At 42.7% G+C, this 24,785-nt stretch overlaps 1 protein-coding gene across 3 annotated transcripts; it reads right to left on the bottom strand.

The window, feature by feature from the left end:
* Positions 1-3,968: 3,968 nt before the first annotated feature.
* On the bottom strand, positions 3,969-16,387 carry PROK2 (prokineticin 2; the record flags this gene model as incomplete). Of its 3 annotated transcripts, XM_082848058.1 has the most annotated exons (4): positions 3,969-4,073; positions 5,560-5,622; positions 12,731-12,856; positions 16,289-16,387. In XM_082848058.1, 4 exons carry the CDS (start codon positions 16,385-16,387, stop codon positions 3,969-3,971), a joined length of 393 nt encoding a protein of 130 aa, XP_082704184.1. The 3 variants fall into 3 exon arrangements, with proteins under 3 accessions (XP_082704184.1, XP_082704185.1, XP_082704186.1); XM_082848059.1 differs by lacking the exon at positions 5,560-5,622; XM_082848060.1 differs by lacking the exons at positions 5,560-5,622; positions 12,731-12,856.
* Between the last annotated feature and the right edge of the window lie 8,398 nt (positions 16,388-24,785).

The raw sequence follows: 24,785 nt of genomic DNA, 5'->3' as shown, positions 1-24,785 counted from the left end.
TACCCGGGCAAAACCTCTTGGGGGAGGGGCAAGGGGAGGGAGAGAAAGAAGGGAGAAAGGAGGGAGGAGGGGGGAGGGAGGAAAGAGAGAAAAGAGAGCGGGACGGGGGAGGGGCGGGGGGAGAGAGAGAATTTGAGAATGGATGAATGAATTGTGGAAGACAACTGGAGTCTACCAGCCATACCTTCCACTCGCATTTTCCCCCTCCCTAACCGAATCCAGGAGAATTAACAGGGAATATTTAACATCAGTTGTCCAATGGACTAACGATAGCAGACAACATTTAACTCCCAGAACCCAATCACACTACATAGTTAGCAATATTACTGTGAAAATTTCTTACTTTGAGCAGCAAATATTTTCTTTTAAAATTTTATACAAGAGTAAATATTCATTCATATATGCACATCCTGGGTCTGAAAATATTTTGCTCCTCCATTTTGAACTCCAACTTGAGATTTCAAAAATATATCTTAAGAGGAAATGTTTAGGAGGACAGGCTGATCAGTGAAAGGGCCTTGGCAACATCTAAGCAGAGAGCCATCATAAAAGAAGGATTGATGTTACTACCAACACACAAGGCTGTGCCTGTCCATCTCACAGTGGACCCTATGGAGAAGGGATGAAACTGATTTGATTCGAGCCAAGACAGGAGAGGTGAAGGTTTGAGGGTGGGGCGGGAGGTGGGTAGAGGTGAAACAAGACTGGCATGGAGATAATTATTGATAAAAAGCTGCACGATGGAGATAGAGGCTTCCTCATACAATTTGGTTTAGTTTTGTTGATGTTTAAAAATTTCCATAAGAAGTTATTGTTTTGCTTGTTTGCTTTGAAGAATGAACCACACACACTCATGCCAGCCTCAGTACTGTCTCTAGGGAACAGGCCTGTTCCCAGTCATGTGAGAAAACACCACTTGTAAAAACCATTAAAATGGTGCCTGACTTTATAATCTAGTGAAAAATGAAGTGAGAAGAGAGTCGGGTGAGATTTCTGATAACAGAACCAATGATGAGTAAAGTCTGTTTATGTGTTTCACCTATCACTGGTCTGGTTTGGTAAAACAAAAGACACAGGGATATGCTGGGAAGGATGAAGGTTTTCAGTTAGATAACCGGGTTTGGAAGGGCACAGTTTTGGCACACACTTTTCTACAGTTAAAAAAAGTGCTGCTCTTAAAAAAAGGCTCAAGTCAGACATGACGGTTTTCATGAAAATCAATGTTTGCCAAGAAATCCAAAGGTCCATTTGAGTTTGGTCAGTAGCTGCTGGCATAAGGTCTATTTCTACCTTAGAAAGGATGGGATCCATTCACAATATTTATATCAGACTAGATAGTTGACTTAAGTTTTCTTGCATAAATTCTCACTTCACCTTACTTTTAGAAATTCTGGCCTGCGAAGTCCCAGCTTCAGTGAGAGACTGTCCCAGGGACTGGAAGAAACAGCGCCACCATCTTTATAGCCCAAGACTTTGTGTGCTTTGCACAGAATTATTTTAAAGGCTCTCCATGAAGCATGATCTCAAGGTTTTTGAAACAATGGTTTGATAGGTGCTAACTTTGGTAACAAGTTAAAAAATAATAACCAAATAGAAGGGTACACTCCTCAGTAAAAATAATAACGACGGAGAGAGGTAACAAATGACAAAGTTCTGTTTTTCTTTGGATCGTAGTGAGTCAGTAGGTACAGTTCTAAGTTTTCTACACAAGCTTCACATTTGTTCTCTTGGCTGTGTACATGTAGTCTAAGTTTTTAGGTAGCGATTTAAAATATTAAGTTGATATATATAAAAGCAAAATTTTATAAAAGCTATACGTCTTTTAACCTGGGGGGAAACGGACGATGGACCCAATCAAATTTTCACCACTTATGAAAAAGGACACGTCGAACGTTATATAAAAAGAGCATTGAGCAAAATTACCCATAATTCCACTTGAAGTCTATTTTTCTTATCCAACAAACTGACCAAGGAATGTTTCTTGAACCCAAACTAAACTGAACCAAAATTAATCCTTCTATGACCAAGTATGGTACTTAGTACAGCAAAAGCCCATACACTTATGGGGCACGTTACTCCAGAGGTAAAGTTACACATAATGTGCATTTGTAAGCCCTGGATGAATAAATAATTACAAAATGGACAATTTTTTTTTGCAACTGTTAGTGGGTTAGCACGGCCACTTTAGTCAGTTAAACACATTCCAGAAGTTGTTTATTTGCAACGTTGAATCCATTTACAATACTTGGTGGGTTTTTCAAGGCCAGGCTACACTGGCATCGCTGTACGGCCAGCACCTAGCACCCTGCCTAACCACCCATGATCGACACCCTGTTACTATTTGCTGAATCAAGACAGTGAAGTCCTGTGAGTTCATTCCTGATTACAGTCAGCTTTGCACGTCATAATTTTCCTTCACGCTCCAAAACCTCACTGATTTAACACATTATTTTTATACTACCTTAAAACTCATGCAAACAGAACCTTCCAGTACATAAAATGAAAACTTACACACTGTTAGTGCTATATTACCGACTTCGGAGTCTTTACCCATTTTAGAATGTGGGCTATATAGAAATCCGCTTGTAATACCAACTGACAGCTGTGACAAAAATAAGCATATGATATTAAAAATAAATCAAATGATATATAGTACCATCATTCTTCTGATACAGAATTTTTACACAGCAATATTGATACAGGTACAAATGACGGGATGTCAGGCAATCCATTACAACAGACCTTTGGGTTACAAATAAAGTTTAAATGACAACTTAATACCGATTTAAAAATGATAACTAGTGTTATGCCGGATTAAAATCAATACTTCCTCTTCAAGTGACATTTTCTAGAACATCTCTAACTAGGAGATTTTCATTAAAAAAAAAAAGCAACTTTATAAAAAGGAAAAGAAATAAATGTAATATTATACTGGAAAAGTCTTTTAAAAAATCCCAAATCTAGGAATCTGGACTAAATTAATTTGACTTCCATTCTTTTTGTCCTCATACTAGTCAAACTGCAGACCTGAAACCCACTTGCATAAGCAGGTTCAGTTAAAGTTCAGAAGCACCCCTGCCTCCACTCCATATAAGAGAAGTTTGGGGGGGTCTAGTTCAACTACACATTCTTTTCACTGTTTAAGTATCAGGCAAAAAGCTTGATTCTCATCAGTGATTCTGCCAGGAAGCTCAAGGATGTGGATCCCCACTTTAAAATGCTAGAGGCTCAGAGGGAAATGCCAAACAATAAAATGAGAGTCTTAAAACTCACTGAGGAGTGAGGGAAAGAGACCAAGGTGTGTGTGTGTGTGTGTGTGCGCGCGCGTGCGCGCGCGCGTGTGCGTGCATGTGTGCGCACACAGTGGGGCAGGGGGTGTTTTAAGAAAAAGAAAGTTTCTGTACCAAAATATCAAATTCCTATTCTCCACACTTCTGTGAAAATGGACAAGTTGTTGGCATTAAAAAAAAGCCAAACCAAAACACAAACAGGGAAATGAATGAGAACTGGCTCCATAATGCCTTGCACTTTACATTTCTATTCAAAACATAAATCTGCTTTCGATTAAAAAAAAAAGAAAAGTAACACATCACTTAAAAATCAAAGAGGAGGGCTTCCCTGGTGGCGCAGTGGTTGAGAGTCCACCTGCCGATGCAGGGGACACGGGTTCGAGCCCCGGTCCGGGAAGATCCCACGTTCCGCGGAGCGGCTAGGCCCGTGAGCCGTGGCCGCTGAGCCTGCGTGTCCGGAGCCTGTGCTCCGCAAAGGGAGAGGCCACAACAGTGAGAGGCCCGCGTACCGCAAAAAAAAAAAAAAAAAAAAAAATCAAAGAGGAAAACGTTACTTGGAAAGTTGAGGAAGCAATAGCATTTCTTTCTGGCATATTAATTGTTTGGCACAATCACAGGTAAACAGACTTTACGGACATAGTGTGGCTGTTCACATTTAAAGTTTCTCCTCTAAAGCGGTTACTTTCGGGCTAAACAAGTATATCGGTTAAATGAAGTCCGTGAACAGGCTAAGCCGGGCAGGCATGGACACGTGTGATGCATTCTCCGTCCAAAAAATGGAACCTAAAATAAAAAAGAAAACTGAGTCAGAGCAGGAAATGTTAAAAAAACAAAAACTTTGTTGAGAAATCTCTTTGAATAATAATAGCTAGTGTTTACTGAGTATTAACTATTCATCAAACAACAGGCTCAGCATTTTTTTATGTATTATCCTTTTCCATCCTTACGACCACTCTGTGAAGATGGCAAATACTTTAACTTACCCATTTTACAGACAAGAGACTGAGGCACAGAGAGATTAGGAGCTTGACCAAGGTCACATATCCAGAACTTGAAGCTTGGCTGGCAGGGGGAGCTGAGGGACCAAGCTTTTAACCAGCAAGCTACACTGCCTTCTACTTGTTCTCATTTTAATTCTTTTTAGAGCGTCCTGTGACTGCAGCTCCTTGAGAAGAACATAACATTATGGGCACAACCACATGTATACAGTGAGCAAATAAAAATTCACTGATAATGAGAAATATATAAATTCATACATTTGTGCAAATATGTGAGGGAGTTCCCTGGTGGTCTAGTGGTTAGGATTTGGTGCTTTCACTGCTGTGGCCTGGGTTCAATCCCCGCTCAGGGAACTGAGATTCCACAAGCCGCACAGTGCGGCCCAAAAAAAAAAAAAAAAAATCTATAAAAAAACCCCCAGAAACCATTCCTCCCTGCCACCACCAAAAAAAAAGATGTGAGACGAAGTCAAAATTCTGGGTGGGGCAAGGGGATAATAAGAGTAAAATTAGGGAAGGAGGCAAGCTCGATTTGCAGAAATGCAATAAAGCAAACCTGGGCTTAGGGAGAACCAGCAGTGAAAGGTCAGCTTCATTCCAAGAGCTGTTCAATTGCTATTTCTAAGAGCCCTGCTCATGTCTTGGGTGAAGCTGGGTTGAGGGTCAACCAGCAACTGGGGTGGTGGTTCTCTGTGCCACGGCAAGTGGAGGACCCTCAAAACACGTATGCTTTCTAGAGGCAAAGAGCAAAATCCATTCTTCCCCCTGTAGGGGTGGTGCTCTCTTGAGAACCTGCCTGCTTTGCAAGGGATAGGGAGAAAGTTTAACCCCAGGCCTGGAGGCAATGGATATTCAATGAAATGGGATGACAAATTACCCGATCCACGGTAATACGAGAGAGGCCAGCTCTTACAGACTCATGCCTCCGGGATCCTTCTACAGTTTCCGCAAGGCACGGAAATGCATCCTTCCCGCCTCCCAACTCTTCGGTATCATTCTAGCGTATTTCCTATTCTTTCCACCAAAAGAGGCCGCCCCACACCAGTAATCTGTCCTTAGGAGAAAATTGAGATGCATCTTCCAGATGCCCTCTGAATCACTTCTTTATACATCAAACAGAAGGCTGTCTGCAGACAGTGGCAGAACCATTCTAACCTTATCGTTAGGTTGCACTGATTGGATGGACCCAATTCTATGGGTGTCCAACAACGGTCAAGGCTGATTACTCTGGGCATTATCTTTGGGTGCTCCCATGCTCGTGTTCTTCTTACCTCCTTTTTCCTTTTTCTTCTCTTCCTCTTTCTTCTTTCCTGCCTTCCATTTCCAAAATGGTTCTGGAAGGGCCAGGGAGATGGTTGAGATCATAAATACACAGGGAAGAAAGGGAAGCAGTAGGACGGCAGGGGAGGTATGAGGTGGACAGGCAGAGCCATTCCAGTTCCGCTGTCTTTTTGCAAGAGCATTATTTTCAAGGCTCTAATGACAGCGTCTACTCGGGGGCACCTTGGCCATCGGCTCCATGCAGACACGTGCTAGAATGGTTCTGTCACTGTGTGTGTCGAAAGGCCCACGGATAGCTGGCTCATTTGTTGCCCCCGAGACTATGTCAGAGGAGGTGGAGGCAGCAGGAATGGCCTGGACAATTACAAGTGGACGGTATGAGATGCTATAACTCATGACCTTTATGATCCTTTCGTGACCCTGAGATCTGAGAGATTCCTTTCACCGAGCCCCAAACGACTACACGAACCAGTGGTTCTCCATTTGGGGTGATTCTGCCCCCAGCCCCCCAGGGGACATCTGGTAACGTCCAGAGACATTTTTGTGTGTCACAAATGAGGGGAGGGGGCAGCACTACCGGCCCCCAGTGGCTACAGGCCAAGGATGTTGCTAAACATCCCACAACTCAGGGGACAGTATCCACAGCAAAGAATTATCTGGTATAAAAAAATGTCCAAAAAATGTCAACGGTGCTGAGGTTGAGAAAAATGAACACAGACGGCGATATCCAAGGAGCCTGGAACAAGTGAGCTCTAACTGTAATAAGGGTGTCAAACTGTATCCATGGAGAACGCCAAGCATGTGTCTTTTATTCATTCATTCAACAGGCATTTACTGAGTGTCACCAACATATCAGACCCGACTTTAGGTGCTGCAGATACAGTGACGAACCAAACAGGAAAGGCCTCTGCCCTTCATGGAACTTAAATTTTAATGACAGATACCCAGTAAGATAGTTTCAGGTACTCAGAAGAAGTGTCCTCTTGGTTTCAGTGTGGTGCTCTGTGCATCTCGACACCATGGCCACTCTTTGGCTTGTCACGTAGGTCGTCCTCAGCAAAAGTAGCAGAAAAAAGAAATTAACGCTGGCGGCCTGCCACGGGCCGGGCCACATCAAGGCATCATGTATGAATGTCACACCAAAGCGGGAGCCAGATTTCTGCCTCGCTTTGACACAAGCCAAGTGGCCTCCTCTTGAGGTGAATTAACGCACCTGACTGAGGTCACCCAGCTAGAAAAGGAACGTGTCACAGTCAAACCCAGCTCCATCTTCTTCCAAATACCACCAGGCCCAGACTCCAGGCTCTGGGAAGAAAGGGACTCTTGTCTCTGAGGACACAGCACTCTGCTTGGCACACAGGCATTTAACAAACATTTTCTCGAGTGTGTCCTATCTCCTGTGCCCACCACAAGCTGTGACCTCCCTGAAGGTAAAGGGGTGACCTTCTCAGGTCCTGGAGCTCCCCCTTCACCCCGAGCCCCCCTGCCTGGCACTGATCAATGCCACCAAACTCGGAAGCCAAAGGCTCTCACTTACATAGGGTCCCTCCAGGGTCTAGGAGGGGCCCTGGCAACGTGCTCACTAGGTCGTGTGCTTTTGTGAAACCTTCAAAAATATCCTTGTGTTATTCTTTTTCTTACTGAGAGCACCAAGATTGTGGAAGCGTCAACCTAGATCTGCTCCAACTGAACTTAACATAATGATTAGATTGTCCTGCAGGTCCCTTTATACCTGAATGCCCTTTTCTTATTTTTATGCTTTTTCAAGATCCAGTCTGTGTTTCTCCCTCCTTCCTCTGAGCCCTTCTTCACTGGACCAGCCTGTAGCAGTTTTCTCCTCCATCTATGAGCTCTTAACCACACAGACCACGACTTCTGACACGATACACCCCACAGATAACTTGCCCGTTTCTTGACTGGTCCATTCACTGCTACTTCTACATTCACTGTGTGACAAACCTAATAGGTGTCTGACAGTCACACATGCATGAGAAAGTGTTCATGGAAGATGCATCTTCAGATGTACAAATAGAGCCAAGGAGCTCATCACTCAGTACCAACTTGATGGTTTACTTTAGAATCAACTATACACTCAAGCCAATGTTTCTAATAGTCTAGGTTTCCAACCAGCAAATTCTAGAAGTTACCGAGGCAGAACCTTCAGCACTCTCGAGAAGGCATGATTCCCAATACACTCGCAGCACTTTTAAAGAGAAAGCAGTCCTGATATGAAACAGAAGTATTATTCGTGCTGTCTCTCAAAACAGAGTCAATTGTGTAAAAGAAGGAAACATAATGGGACACGTGCAGAAAAGCCTAGTCACGTGACATAAAGAGTACTGGCCCTATTATAATTTTAATCTTAATAAACCAGGCTTGTTACAACTTTTTCAATAGAAGTACACAGCTCAAAAAATTCAAATGGTATAACAGTGCATAAAATAAAAATGACAAGTCCCACAGCTTCTGGTTTTAATAGCTATGCAGAGTGCCACCGTATCTTAATTTGGTAACGTTCTAAATTGTTTCTTCTAATTTTTTTGGAGTAGGTATATACTCACATAACCCTAAATCATGCAGTACGTTATCTGCTCCCATCCTGTGAGTAGGGGGTTAACCTGGGGCCTGGGTTGATGGAGGCCGACCTGACATGGGCCTGGGCCTCCCACGGCAGTGTGTCCCCAGAGAAAGTAAAGAAAAGCAGGGGATGGTGGGTCAGCCTCACTGGTTGGGTGAAACTGCACTTGAGTTGGGGGAGCCTTGAGCCTCTGGAACTAGGGCGATCATAAAAGATTTGCAAGAAATGAGTGGTAGTTTCTATGAGTCAAGAGGACACCCCCGACACACACACACCCTGGCAATCACGTATGGCAGCCACAGCACCTGTGTGGACGAGAGGGCAAAAGGAGCTGTGTGCTCAGGGAGCTGGTGAGTTCCCAAGGAGGCGAAGATGCTGTACTTCCTACGTCGTGTCCTGTAAGGCTAAGTAAATGAAGTATTAGGCAGGTGTGCTCAACCGGGGTGATTCCAGCCGCCTCCAACACCCCCGTGCTCCCTGCCCAGGGAACATGTGGCAATGTCTGGCAGCACTTTTGGTGGGCACAACTGGGACGGGGTGCTACTGTCATCTAGGGGGGTAGAGGCCAGAGCTGCTGCTAATAAACATCCTACAATGCACAGGGCAGCTCCTACAACAAAGAGTCATCCAGTCTAAAATGTCAAAAGAGCCCAGGTTGAGAAACCCCGTATTAACCTAAAGCATACTCATGTCCTGTGAGTCTCTCTGCCAATCTGAACCTGTCATCATGGGCATGAAGCTGTCCTGAGAGAGCAAATGCAGACAGTGGCTCTTGACATCTGTGACAGCAAATGAGCATACTTTGTTTCTTCCACCCATCTTTCGCTAAATTTTGCACTTATATTAGTTATATTTTAGCCGGTATTAAAAAAAAATTTATACTCTATTCGGAAATTATAATGTTTCACCATAAGTTGGTTCTGAAATAGAAACAGCTAATAACTTTTTAATTCTTCCTTTTTTTTTTTTTTTAACATGAACAAGACCCAGGTTTTAATCAGAAATTTTTTGCTTCAGGAAAGGAAAATGTATTAGTCAAGTTTTAAAGTGCAGCTCAAAAATAAAAATAGAAAACCAAAATGAGGGCTAAAAATGTTAACATAAAAAATGGAACGAAATTTAAAAACAAGATTAATTGTTTGAAGGAAACATAGCTGTTAAAATTTTTTGATAAAATAATAAGCAATAAGAATAAAAGTACTAGTCACATAATTCTAAACTTCCAAAGCCAATGGGTAATCAGAATGGGATGGACATGGCTAATCTTTATAAACTCTAAAAGTGTGGGTATTAATAGAAACGAATGTTTCTTAAACAGCAAAGTATTCCCAGTAGACATACGATTTAGTAATGCATTCTTAATTGTTAAAAAACCAATTGTTAAAAATCAATACATGGTAAAACTATTATTTGCCTAAAAATGTGTTTAGAAAACAGGCATCCCATTCTTTTTAAGTAGACATATTTTATTCTATTTTTGAATTATCAAATGTGAAGTTAAAAACTTTACAATTACAAAACCATAGCCTAGCAGTGACTGTAAACTCTACAAGTTAACTGATACATCTGAGAAACAAAACAGTAAAATAAACTCAGGGGCCACCAGTTTCTACTTAAAGGTCTCAGTTTCATTCATCAGATACTGTTCACTTTATCAAAATAAACAAACATCTGTGGCTAATGTCAAGACCAAACCAGAATGGAAAGTTTAAAATTTGAGTAGGTGTAGTCCTCACCTATTCATAGCCCGTGTTTTTAAAGCACCAATACCTGGGACCACATTCAGAGTTAATCCACTTTATTTTTTAACCAAAGAAAAAGAAAACAGGGAGGTAAAAGTAATAAACACATCGCATTAAAAAGAATTTTCTATCTACGTTTTTACCATCTACTAATGAGCTCTAAAACTTCAGAGTGGAGTTTCACCAGGATATGTTTATTAAAAAATGTTTGTTCTTGAGTTGTTCTGAATAGAATATAATTGAAAGATACTCTGGAAGAACTAGATTTTCACCGGGATAAATTTCGCCCAAGACAAGTAACAACTCTGGGACTAGAACTCGGTCATTGAAATGACCTATGAAAATGTGTTTTCAAGACAGAAAAATAACCAATATGAAAAACTGTAACATCGAGGTCTAGAAACACATTTCAAGTGGGCATCTGAGAAGGGGGTAAGTTCAGATCTGACATTAAAATCTTATTTTTTCAGTACTTCAGTTCTTTTATCACTTAATTCTATTAGGAAAACCCTACTCGGTTATTATAGGCTTCGTTATTAAGTGTGATAAAAACACAGCACAGAGATGTCCCTGGGTTTACGGCAGGAGAATGACTTTGTTTCCTTTCAGAACTGACCTTGCACTAAACCTCAACTAGAAACTAGACGAACCCGGGGAGGCAGAATCTGGTTCTCTTGTCAAAATATCTCAGATTTGGAAAACTCATCGGAAATACAGGATGAGACAGGGGCCAACTCTGGACCACTGTCCCTCATCTCAGTGAGCATCTTCCCCACACAAACCAGTTCGGGTTAACTGCACTGAAAAACATGTTCAAATTAAACACGACGGCAGCTTTCACAGAAGTAGAAGAATATAGTGGTTAAGACCACACAGACAATGGAGCATCAGACAGAAGTGAAATCCACAGCCTGCCCTCTGACCTATCACCTTGGGACCTCAGCCACTCACTGAGCCCCTCTGCAGCTGAACGTTGTTGCACGGAAAATAGGACAAAAGTAAATCTTTCTTCGCAGGCTTCCTGCGAATACTACCGTGAGAAACACATCCACAACACTTAGTATCCAGTGTCTGGTACGCCACTGCATCCAACGAGCAGCAACTAGTACTGTGATTCATACAAAAATAGTCCCCCAGAATGTGTCACTCTTCACTCGCTTTAGCAAACTGGCCCCAAGATTCTTGTACCTGGGGCACACGTGAGGTTATACTAACACTGTACGAAGACAACGTAAGTCTTAAAGGAGGGTGAGTTAAGAGTCAACTTTTCAGCAACAGCGACTCCAATGGACAAAAGATGACTCTCGTTGGATAAGGCAGATGATAAAAACTGAGATCAAGGTCAAAGGTGGCTGGGGCTTCACCATCCCTCCCCACCTGGGGTGTGGAGGGGTGGAGTCTGGCACAGAGCCAAACAACTAATGGTTTAAAACATTTCCCGTCTCAAAATGGCCAAGAATAAAAGGTGCATATCATGCTTACAAACGACAAGACCGGCTCACGGGGAGGAAAGGTCTAAACACAACAGGAAGTATTTCTCAAGGAAACCACAGGAGAGCCCAATGCCGTCTTCAGATGGGTCCAATCAACCAGGGTCCCCACTACAGCGCACAGAGCGAAACCCAAGCCAATATACGTCCTTCCTTATTTCATTCCAAGAGAGTCAAAATACTAGCTGTTATCTGTAACTCTGGAGGATGGGGAAGATGTTTGGCACTACTACAGTTTTAAGCCCTAAGCCGCATGTGGGGAAAAAAAAAAAAAAAAAAAAAAAGCAGAAGGTGGAATCTAGCTTGCTTTGAAAACATTCAACCTATTTTCAGACGAGAGGATCCCACGTGTAGAGAGAACACTGCAGGCGACTGAACTCGCCGCCAACGAGCCACCAGGCCTGGGACTTGTCCTTCAGCACACACCCCTGCCCCTGCACCCCACATAACTGTTGGGTAAATGAAGACGTACCACTAGAAGAGCAAGGCACCTGCAACCTGGCATGCCTGGGGGATCTGACTGTACTCATACTGTATTTCAAACGTTTTGAATCTGAAGGGCAATGATTCTCCGGGCTCCACAAACTTCTCTGCTCTCTCCTGCCTGCCACCCACCCCCTTCCAGATGTCACGTACAGCTGCCCGACCCCTGCAGTCAGGAGAGTCTGCAACCCCTGGGGACACAACCTCTAAAGCCCTGTCCAGTCCTGCCATTGGTCCTGCCACTTCTTGGCAATCACTTTTCGAAAGTGGTGCTCAGGGCATTGTGATATTGAGCTGTTAGATAATAAACTGGCACGTTAAATATCATGAACCTCCACGGTTGTGAACAAGGCATCCTGCGGAGAGAGTCAAAATAGAGGACTTTCAAGTTAAGATACAAGAGTGACTGCATCATGGATGATTTTCTGCAAAAACCAAAACACAAACTTATTTACTTCTGCCTTTGGGCAGGTCTGATGTTAAACGTCTTTTCAAGAGCGTGCATACTCTGATTTCTGCAAAGAAGCATAAACAGTATATATATATATATATATATATATATATATATATATATATATATATATATCCTAAAATTTTTTAAGCAAATTTAAGTGTTTGAAATTATTTTCATGAAATGCTTCTAATGCCACGAGAAGCATGATATGTAAATGATTAATAGAATAAGGATGGTAAAGGATACAATTCTCTCAAATGGAAAGGGAAAGGAGTGAGGAAGCGGTTTTCCACTTCAACTTCTGATTCCCAACTTCTAGCACGTTACCCTGGGCTTCATGTCACACAGGCCTTGCTCAGAGTTGAGTTACTGCAATGTAAGAGAAGCACCAAGAACACAAATATATATACTAACTTTACGAGTCAGCGGATGGCAGCTGTCTCCCACTTTGCCCATCGGTGTGCAAATCCGTATGCTCTTAACCCAGATACTAACAGCACAGCACATGCCTCCACCACACTGGGGGTCCTTGTCGCAGGCCTGAAATGTAATAAGCAAACACATAAATACAGATAACAGGACTGACTCAGGCTAAGGGGATCTAAAATTAGCAGTAAAAAAAAAAAAGCCCTTTTAATATCCAACCGCTATGATTTTAAGAATCTTACATATAAAAAAAGAACTGTTATCTTCATTTGCTTGAACATATTTACAACAAAATCTGACCAGAGTGATTTTCCCACTTGGGTTAAAAAAAAAAAATCACCTAAATAATGGCCCACACATTATGAAAATCTTAAACCACAAGATTTTTAAAAAACAAAATGAGCTCTCTCTTTCTTGCGCTTCATGGATGAACCGGCTTGGAATTTGAAGAACGTGTCTATATTAGTCTTTTACCATACATGGCCATTAGGAACTCCATAAATCGAATCACAAGATTTTATAACTATTAAGTGCAGAATACATTGGGCCCAATTTTAAAAAGGGATTTAAATGGTCTCTAAATCTGGCATGAAATGCTCCAGACCCATAAAGGCACTGATGTCGATTTTTGAAATACTACTCATTTTCTCTTTCAAATATTTGCATTTTGGTTCACGAGATTTGATGTTTCTCACACCACTGACTTGATTTTCACCATTTCCTTTTGAAAGAAAGAAATCTCACAGGTTGAGAATGGACAGACCAAGACTTTTTGCCTTATACTACTCTTTTCTGGGTGAGTAACCTGCAAAAAGGAAATTATTGGCTTAGGATATACATATGTGTACATTACAAAATTACCTGAACTATCCTATAAGAGCCATCAGATTTAGAAATGCAAGCGACAGATGCAATTATCTACAGTGATTACGCAAGACTGTTGTTCCTGATATAAAAAATTGTAAATACATATAACCAAAGAATTAACTATGGAAGAATTTCCATACTTGACTAAGTAGAAGTAAATAATGAAGTCTAAACTTACTTGCATGAAAATAGATCTGAAGAACTATTCTTCTCTCCTAAACCAACCATAAATAGGATGCTTTGTCTGAATGGTGTGCAGTAACGTTTTGCTAGTGATAAGGTAAAAGCAACCTGTACTATATACGTAAGAAGCTAAAAAGTGTATAATTTAGACACAAATTTTAAATGTAGATTTCATGGAAACAACTAAAACACTTCTTCAGAGTTCTTGGTTTTGCGGACAGCTATAACTTCTCAAAATGGAAATATATGGGCACACTCTTATTCACTAGTTTTTCGTTAAAAGTGATCAGCTATCTTGCTTTAGAGTTGGTTTTCCTTCCTCCGTAAGAATTTTTTCTCGAGCTATTTGAAACAAATATCTGGATTTAAACTACAATTTTCATCTTGGGGTATTTGAACATTTATAGGAAAATATATAAACATTCCCACTTTTCCAATTTTTATTTGAATGCCAGAAATCACACATATGTAGCCATTTTACATTCCATAAATGAGACGTTCAATACTCGATCTTTTCCAATACTGCCTTAACAAATTTATGTGGCCATATAAATCAATCTAAAAATAACTGCATATACTACCCCCCCCAAAAAGTAAATATTTAAGGTGGAGGTTTCAGGCAATATTTTACTTCAACAGATGCTCAAGAGCAGGAATTCTGAAGCCCCACTAGCTCTTTTAATAAGACAATCAAAATTCAGCCAAAATCTCTTAAAATTCAACCAATCACTTGGACGTTTAACAGCCTAGAGATGACATATCTAGATAAGTTATTGAGTTTTTTATTTGACTCCAGATGGTTCCTGTCATGGAAACATAACTACATTTCTTTATTGCCATGTTGTTTTAGAGAAATTTTTTAAATTCTTTTTTTTTGGTAGCACTGATTTAAAACAACAAGAAAAACAGCACACATAATTATATAATAAGCCCAGTCTAAACCTTAACAGATAAACATTCAATGTGATAAAATTTCATTTTGTAACACAAAAAGCTTCAGTTCTCAGACATACAAAGAATTGCATAGGTTTATATATTTTTAATTAGACAGCTGTTTCCTAATGCCCTTCATATTTAACCCACTGCTGATCTGTTCAAATAGTGCTGTCTTGTGAATGGAACAAAAAGATACTTATATCACAAAGGAATCTGGGACTCAGAGGATTAGGAGAAATTTAAAATGAGCCAGCAGGGGAAGGGGGGGGGAAAAAACTCATCAGGTTTCAATTCTCATGTATTCGAAAGACCTGTAAAAACTCTTTTTCAACCACAGGGACTGACAAAGCAATTCAAATACATTTGTAAAAATCTCTACAAACTATTCTAATAAATATCACAATGCTTATAATTAAGCATCTCTTGGCTGTCACCCAAATATCTATTGGCTGTAACCACATACTGTTCTAGTATGAGGACTTTCAATGTGCTATAAGCCTATTAACCAACATGGAGACAATAGAGCTTAATTTTCTCAAGACGATGACATTTCCCTTAAATTTAAATGTTATTTCATTATCTGCGTATCATCATTTCAAACACAGAAGTTTTATTTAAACCCTATTGTGTGCACTTACATATCTGAAATAATTTAATGGAGGTGTAAAATAATTTCAGACTTAAAAAAGAAGAGTAAAGCATTTAACAATCAGGAAATGGTAGCGATTTTGCATTGTTGACGTAGACTAGACATTTTTATCTTGTGCTGTAAACTCATCCTTCGGATCCACACAAAGAAAACTGCTGGACGCAGAAGAGACCTGAACTAGTTCCTGCTTGTACAAATGATGAAGACATCTCTCTAAACTGCAACATCTACATGGCAACCTACTCCAGAATTAAGCCAAAGCGCTGGAGGTGCTTTACCAATAACTGGAAGTGGAAAACTTCTACAGGGAGAACCTCGGGACGCTGGAAAAACAAAAACAAACAAACCAAAAAACCTGGAACCCAGAAGGCAGCGTCCACATTGCTTTTCAAAGTGCACATATGTCCTCGGACCAAGTTATTTCCAAGGGTTTTTGCGGAAGATGCCTCGGGGAGCAAACTCCTTGACTACAGAATTCAGGCTCCCGGGATTTGGGGGTACTGGTCTTGCCCCTCTGCATTTCAGGACACTAAAATTTTAAGGATAGAGGCTGGAACGTCTGGGGAAAGTGCTTGAGAAAACCGCGAAAGGAAACTTCTTTCAGCTTAAGAGAAAAACAGACCAAACACGAGAAGAGAGGGGGAAGCAAGCGGGAGACGGTGGTGATGAAGGTGATGAGGTGAGACTGTGGTCACTTTTTCTTCCAGGGAGCGCCCGATGTCCCGGCCGTCCGCGGCTTTGGGAGCAGGGCACTTTTCCAAGTGCGCCAAAGGGCGACTGGAGCAGGAGTCCCCACCCGGGATGACCCTCCCGGTGGCCCCCGCCTCCCGTGGGGTCGCCACCCCGCCCCCCACCCGGTGCCTCTAGGGCGCGCGCGACCCGGGCGCACAGGTGCACCGGGGGCCGCTTACCCCGGTGATGACGGCGGCGTCCCCCGCGGGGGGCTTGAGCAGCAGCGGCGGCAGCAGCAGCAGCAGGAGCAGCAGCGGGGCGCAGCGCGGGCTACTCATGGCGCCCTCGGGCCTGGGCGGCGGTTGGGGGGCCGTTGGGGGCGCGCGGGTTGGAGCGCGGAGCGGCTGGCTGGCGGGCCGGCGTCTCGCGCGAGCCTGCCGGCGGCTCTAAAGACAAGCTCCGCAGTGACTCACACCGCCACCCGGGCAGCCGCACGCGCGGGGGCCACGGCGCGGGCACACCTCCCGCGCCCACCCGGCCCGGCCCGGCCCGGCCCGCGTCCTCACGGCGCACGTGCTGCCGCGGGCCCCCGCGCCCCCGCCCCGGGCGCCACGCAGGCAGCGCCCGCCGCAGCCTTCCGCACGCGCCCGCATGGCTTTTGTGGTCGGGGACACCCTCCTTTGCTGTCCTGGTTTCCCCAGTTCCACGTGCTCAGCGCCGCAAACTTGCAGCTCATTTGCTCTCCAGATGTTTAAGGAGCGCCTACTACGTGCTAGGCGCTGTGGATACACGGGGGGGGGGGGAGCAAGGGAGGTGATAAGAACCGCTCAATTCGTTCATTTTTGTATGTCACCTACTGACCCTCGGTCCGTCCTTAGGGTCCAGTAATCGAACAGAAAAAGACATAAAACAAACGCCCTGGGAACTTGGAAGACGGGGGGGGGGGGGGGGGGGCGGGGGGGAGAACAACGGGAGGGCAAAATTATCCCACATCCCTGACGACACTGAGGGGGTCTGTGCTTCCAGCTGTGGGAGTCCAATTTCTTTCTTTCATTTCAAATGCTGTTCCTTTCTGCTCACATCTGTTCCCGACCCTCTGCTCTCTGATTTTCCTCGCGTGCATTTTCTCTCTTTAACATCGCGCCAGCTTCAGGCAGAGCAATTCAGAATGATGCCAAAGCGGAATGAGATCGCCAGGCTTCGGATGCCAGCCTGAGGCCCCTTAAGCTCTGGGTAGGCAGCTCTCTCTTTTACTTTCTAGCCCAAGATAATCACCCTTCAGTCTTTGTAAGATGCGATAGGGCGGTACTGGGATTCGTTCATTTGTGTCAACATGACTTGAGTGCCTACTGGGTTCTAGGCCACCTACGAGAGGACCAGTGACAGATTTGCCTTCCACCTGTGACCTCGAGCCTAGCTCCAAGAATCTCAGACTGTTCTTCCTCAACGAAATTGATTTCAAGAAATCCTAGGTGTGACCATACCAAACTTGCTGCCACCGAAGTTTTGGGAAGCCCAGCTTTCTTCCTGAAACCTCAGCTTTCCCTGGTCTCAAAAGGACCACAAACTGTTGAAAAGCAGATGCGTCTTCCAGCCTCTGTAATAAATGCAGTGAGGAGACTGGGGACAAAGTTACTTTCAGACTGTGGGGCTCCCCCATGGTAAAGCATTCAGACTAAACGTGGAAAAACAAAACAAAAAAAACCAGGCAATTATCCTAATGAAAACAGCTGAGTATTTGGAAAACTAGATCTTTGACTGATTTTAAAAAGCTTTTTCATGCGTGTTTTTATGCTTGAGAAATGTCTTGAAAGAGAAAGCAAAAAAGCATCAAACTTTTTTTTTATGTTTTAAAAAAATTGTTAAAATTGGATCCACGGTAAAATAAGTGGGAACAGTAGCAAGTGACAGATTGATGGAAAGTTTCCTTTTCCAGTCTCCATGCCAACGCTAGCATTGGAATGCTGCCGGGTAAACGTAAAAACCAGTCAACAAGGATTTTAACATTCCTACAACTTTTTTTTAATGGTCTATTTCATATTTGTTACTACTGAACGCCAGCTTGGGTATTCCCTGCTTCTCCAAGCATAGAAAACCAGATGCGTATTCATAGGAAAATCAGTTTTCAAAAGTAGATGTCTTCATACACTGCTGTTTGGAAAACAATCCTCATGAGGCTGTTTTGAAACAAGGTTGGAAACACTTAACAATAGGGTTGGTTTGGTTTCATATTGATTCTTTTGATCCTGCTGTTTCTTTTAATTGTTTTAATGCTTTAGAGGAGAAATGAAGGCTTCTGATAGGACAGATCTTTGCATCCATGGCCAAGTTAGAAAATTGAAGTCTGAAAGGTAGTTCCATCTTAGAAAGATGAAAGGCTGAGTTTAATTAGTTCATAAATATCAGCTAGGAAGGCCATTACCGAACTAGAAATTGATGAGTAGTTTAACTATTCTGTTCTCTTCCTTACTGTTAAGTGTGCCACATGTCAATGCAGCCGTGGGATAACTATAGAAGGAGAAGCCAACTTTGTGTAGTTCGGAGTGTAGCCTCCCGTGTTCTAGCAGACCATCAAGGCTCAGCTGAATTGAAGGGGCAGTACAGGAAAGTCCACAGATGCCAGGTTTGTGAATCAGACTGCCCTGGACTGGAATTCTCAGTGACCAGTGGACAAGTTGCTTAACTCTTTTAAAGCCTCTGTTTTCTTAGTTATAAAATGGATAAAAAAATACCAACCTCAAGGTATACAACCTCCATGGGGTTTAAAGATTATAATACCTTCAAGTGCTTAGCACAGTCCTTAAAACATACTGGGAGCCCTGTTAAGCACTGCCTCTTATTAAGTCTCTTCCTTCGGTGTCCTCTGATAATGTCAGCCAACACTGATAGTCTTTTCTATCTCGCCCACCAGACTAGATTACACACTCGCTGGGCTAAGGATTCTCGCGTCTAATTTAGCACACACTCCTCTTGGCACACAGGCATTTGGCAGGCCCTCGGGAACTGGTGACCACTGAGAGTATATCCTATGGACGACAGTCTGGAGACGGGTTACAAGAAAGAGATATACAGTGTGGACACATTTAATTTACATGAATCAATTAAATTTACTCATCAAAAAACTAGAAGGATACATGCTTTACCTGGGGCAGTTGATTCAGCCTGCCACTCTACTCGGGGGACATGTGACTGAAATGAGGCAAACTAGGAGATATAAACCTCTGATTACAGTCACTCTGGGACTCAGGCTGACCAAGCCTCCATCTCAACATGTGCTTCCTGATTGCCAGCGTAGGGTGGTGTCATGGGTTAAATTATGTCCCCACCGAAAGCTGTTTTCAAGTTCTTACCCCACAGTACCTGTAAATATGACCCTATTTGGAAGTAGGGTCTTTGCAGATGTAATCAATTTAAGACGAGGTCCTACCGAATCAGGGTGGGCCTAAATCCAATGACTGGTGTCTTTATAAGAGAAAGAAGAGGGATACTTGGACACAAAGACACACAAACAGAAGGCTAAGTGAAGATGGAGGCAGAGACTGGAGCAATGCATCTACAAGGCAAGGAGCCCCAAGGATTGCCAGCAACCACCAGAACGGGGAAGAACCAAGGAAAGCTTCTTCCCTAGAGCCTTCTGAAGAAGCAGAAGCAGCACGGCCTTGTCGACACCTTGACTTTGGACTTTTACCTCCCAAACCGTGAGAGATTAAGCTTTTGTTGTTTTAAGCCCCCCAGTGGTGGTAAATTCTCATGGCAGCCACAGGAAACTAATCCAGGTGCATGGAGCTGGAGGGTTGCACACCAGCTCTCAAATGCCTCTGCCTGGAATTGACACCTATCACTTCTGCTCACGTTTTAATGGACAAGGAGAAGTCCAAGGACTTAGTCTGTCTTCAAGGTGACAGACAATGCAAGTCTGTAATACACTCTGGTTTCTGAGGAGAACCAGAAGTCTGGTGGGCAGCACCATATTTTACAGGAAAGGAATCCTTCATGGCTTGGACTCCTTAATGAGCACGTAATAGGGAAGAACCTTTGAATTCTATGACAAGTTAATCACTAAAGGGATGTTGCCTATAAGCTTAAATTATCCATGACGGCCCATATCTGGGAACCCTGCCTTCCAGGTAATGAGCAGTAAGCTGAAATACCTTTGTTTAGCTCTCAGGGAACATCCTGACCAGACCCACCCGTGAATGACTGCAGGGAGGAAGAAATTAACACATCCCCTCCCAGAGGCTGACCGGGACCAGGAAATGTTTGACTTCACTCCCTCCCCTCTTAGTATAAAAGAAGCCTGAATTCTAACTCAGGCAAGAGGGTTCTTTGGGATACAAGTCCACCATGTTCCCGGTGTGCTGGCTTTCTGAATAAAGTCACTATTCCTTGTCCTAACAACGCATCTCTTGATTTATTGACCTGTTGTGCGGCAAGCAGTACAACTTTGGACTTGGTAATAGCATAATGAGCTTTGAAGGATACTAGTAATTATTATAAATGATAATGTATTATTTCCTTTGTGTTTTTTCCAGTTCAGTATTCCCTATACTAGAATTATACGAAGACTCTGAAAAAAAGTAAATGTAAAAACGATTTTCTTTTAGGCGGGTGGTAAACTGAAATTCATTTATTCAACAGATATCTACTAAGTACTTACGATACGCAGATATTGTGTAAAGCACTGGAGGTATGGTGGTGAGCAAAGCATGTGAATCCAGCGCCCTGGGACTTTATAGTCTAGTGGGAAGAAGGACATGAATCAAATAATCATACAATTATGTAATTGCAGGAAACATGTAGAGCACTAGGAGAGAGCATATGGGGAGACCTGGACGTTTCCTTAAGCTAATGGTGTCAAAGCTGAGATCTGAAGCTTGAACAGGATTTAACTGAGATAAACGCGGGCAGCAGGAATGCGCGGCGGCTGGGCATTATTCCAGGCTGGGGAATTGCTTACTGGAGACTGGAAAGAGCATCCGTGTTCAAGGAGCTGAAGAGAGGCCAGTGTTGCCCAAAGAACGAGTCTAAAGGGAAGTCTGGTACAAATGTGAAGCCAGAGCAGTGGTAGGGACCCAATACACAGCCTTTTGTAGGCCACGCTGAGGATCTTAGTCTGAATATGGCTGCGGAAGAGAGAAAACGTAAGGATGGACCAGGCATGACGCAAGTAGCTTTTGGAAAGGAGACTCTTTTCCAGTACCAAACTCCTCGTGCCCCTACCCCGAAGCTCTTTGGGTGAAGGCAACTCCAACCTTCTGAGGATGACCTTGGGGCCACCGTTGACCTTCTCTTTCTCCCACACCCCCTGTCCAATCCATCTGGAGTCTGACCACTTTTCCTTTTGTCAGGGCCACCCTTCTTCTTCTTCTTTTTTTCTTTTTGGCGGTACGCGGGCCTCTCACTGTTGTGGGCTCTCCTGACGCGCAGGCTCAGCGGCCATGGCTCACAGGCCCAGCCGCTCTGCGACATGTGGGATCTTCCCGGACCGGGGCACGAACCCATGTCCCCTGCATCGGCAGGCGGACTCTCAACCACTGCACCACCAGGGAAGCCCAGGGCCACCCTTCTTGTTTGGAGCCATCATCATCTCCAGCCTGGATGACTAGCATCGCCTCCTTACTGGCCCCCTGGCCTCACCCTTTCACCCTTGCCCTCTACACCCTATCATCCCTCCAGCTGCCTCAGCTCTTCCACTCCAGGCATACCAGCCTCCTGGAGGCTCCAAAACACACAGGCAGGCCCCCACACTGCGAACTTTGTTCTGAAAGCTCTCTTTGTCAGGACTGCTCTTCCCCACGATGATAGGAACATGACTGAACCCCTCCCTCCTTCCACCCTGACCTCAGAGGCTTCTCCCAACCACCCTGATAAACGTGCAACTGCCCCAGCTCTCCAGTTGCCCCCCACTCTACTCCTTTTCACATTTTGCTTTCTCCTCTAGCACTTAGCACCTTCTGGTGCTGTTATTTACTTATATATTATATTTACTGTCTTGCTCCACCCGCCTCACACATTACCGGAATAGAAGCTCCACAAAATTGGGGATTTAAAAAAAATATCTTCTGTTCACCAATTTAAGTCCAGTGCCTGGAAGAGTGGCTGGCACATGGCAGGCACTCGATAAACATTTGGTGAACAAATTACTGAAAATGTGGAGAAGAGATTGGATGGATGGATGGGTGGGTGGGCGGGTAGATGGATGGACGGATGGATGGATGGGTGGATGAAGATGCGTCTGATGGGAGGCTACTGCAGTGGTCCAAGGGGCTTCTGCTACTGTTACTGGCAGTAAAGAGGGAGAGAAGTGAACTGATTCACTCAAGCAGTGAACAGGCAGAGCCTACTATTGATCGAGATGAACAGTGGAAAAGGAAAGGTCAAGATTCATCACCAGGATTCACCTTGTATACCTGATCAACAACAGGTACGCTGGGGTGCAGGAAATTACCCGGATGTGGGGAAGGGCAGCCAGACAGGCCTGGGGTGCAGAGAAGAGGCTGGGCTGGAGATAAAATTCTGGCCAGATATATTCCCTTGAAATTATTTTTTATTTGTCCACTTCATACAATATAGCCAGGGGTTGGCAAACTGTGATCTACTACCTGTTTTTGTAAATAATGTTTTATTGGAACACAGCTACACCACGATTTTGTGTTGTCTGTGACTGCTTTTAGACTACAAGGGAAGAGTGGAGTGCTTTTGAGAGGAAGATTGTATGGCCCACAAAGCTAAAAACATTTATTATCTGGTCCTTTATAGATTCTGTTGACTCCTGCTTTAGGTGATAAAGAAGAGGAGTCTGGAGTTTCTCTACTGACCTTCAGGGCAAATTTATTTCTTTTTCTTTTATTTTAGGGCAAATTCATTACCACCATATTTTCCTGGGCTTGTTATAGGCTGTACTTTTGATGATCTCTCTGTTTTTTCAGTTTAATTCATCTGCTTCCTGAGTTTGGGAATTTTCCCCAAGTTCTACCTTCCTGATGGACACCTACCATGTTCACCTTGTTAGATGTAATTTCATCTTAGTTGCCTGTTACGTAGTAGGTGGTCAATATATATTTGTCGGTAGAATTTGAGGTAGAAGGGCAATAAATGTGTGTTTGGTCTGCCATCTTGAACTGGGAGCCTGAAACCTTTTCTCACGTATATAAACGAAGAGCACTTTCATTACTCTTGTACGTGAAGTTCTACTTTTAAAAGTGATTCCAACTTGCTTGACAACTTACTTTTTTTGTGTATCATCTTCGTATGACTTCTAATTATCACAGCATAATAGGTGGGCCTGATAATTTAATAGCTCGGCCCCATTTTTCTTTGTGTAAATGATTTTCATTGAGATGCATTCAAAAAAAGTAAAATAGGTATTCTGCTTGTTTTTTCACCCTTCATCCTTTATCATTGTGCTATACACGGTGGCTTTTCTTGTTAATAAACCCATAATATCCGTCTGAAATATCTTTTAAAAATAATAACCATGCTTTAAATGTGACATAAGAAAAATGGAATTGCTTTTACAATTCTAAGTAGACATCTATTTTAATCTATTTCAATGCTGATGATTTCTCTTTATTTTTAAATCACTATGCTTCAATTTGAAAGCCAATTGTCTACGAAGGCACTAAAATTATTTGGTCTATTCAAGTGATAATGGACAATAAAGTTTACCTATTTTTAAATAGTTGAAATATTAATCCAGGAGAAAGAGTTTTCTTAAAACAATTAGTATAAAATACATTTGAAATAATATGAGGGGTCAGGATGATCATTTGCTTCTAAAATATTTAGGTTTTATTCATTATAATGCTGAATGTCTTTAAAATTCGCTTTTAGCTTGAAGAGGGGCCTAAGGCTAAAGCTTATATATCATGTATTTCATCAAAAGGGAAGGATCTTATGCACATCTGTAGCATATTTGGTAACTTTCCAGAGTGAAAGAGAAAGTCTCCTATAGTAAAGAGTTTTTTTAAAGATAAAAGACAGGGCTAGGTCATTACTTCTTTATTATTCTAGATCAACATTTATTCATTATCCCACACTAAATTTCATTTAGCAATTTGTTTTTCTCCCCTAAATGTGAATCATATTTATTTTTCTTCTGACAGAAAGGATGTGAAATAATAAGGCATCTGGGTAGAGGAATTTTTTTTTGAATTTTAGTTTTTATACAGCAGTTTCTTATTACTTATCTATTTTATACATATTGGTGTATACAAGTCAATCCCAATCTCCTAATTTATACCCCCCCTTCCCTCCTTGGTGTCCATAGGTTTGTTCTCTACATCTGTGTCTCTATTTCTGCCTTGAAAACTGGTTCATCTGTACCATTTTCGTAGATTCCACATAGATGCGTTAATGTACAATATTTGTTTTTCTCTTTCTGACTTACTTCACTCTGTAGGACAGTCTCTAGGTCCATCCAAACTGAATGACTCAGTTTCATTCCTTTTTATGGCTTAGTAATATTCCACTGTATACATGTACCACATCTTCTTTATCTATTCGTCTGTTGATGGTCACTTAAGCTGCTTCCATAACCTGGCTATTGTAAATAGTGCTGCAATGAACATTGGGGTGCCTGTGTCTTTTTGAATTATGGTCTTCTCTGGGTATATGCCCAGTAGTGGGATTGCTGGATCATATGGTAATTATATTTTTAGTTTTTTAAGGAACCTCCATACTGTCCTCCATAGTGGCTGTATCAATGTACATTCCCACCAACAGTGCAAGAGGGTT

This window comes from Leucopleurus acutus (genome assembly GCF_964270905.1).
Source record: "Leucopleurus acutus genome assembly, chromosome: 10".
NCBI lineage: Eukaryota > Metazoa > Chordata > Mammalia > Artiodactyla > Delphinidae > Leucopleurus > Leucopleurus acutus.
The sequence above is the reverse complement of the archived record's forward strand: the minus strand, read 5'-3'. Positions and strand labels throughout refer to the sequence as shown.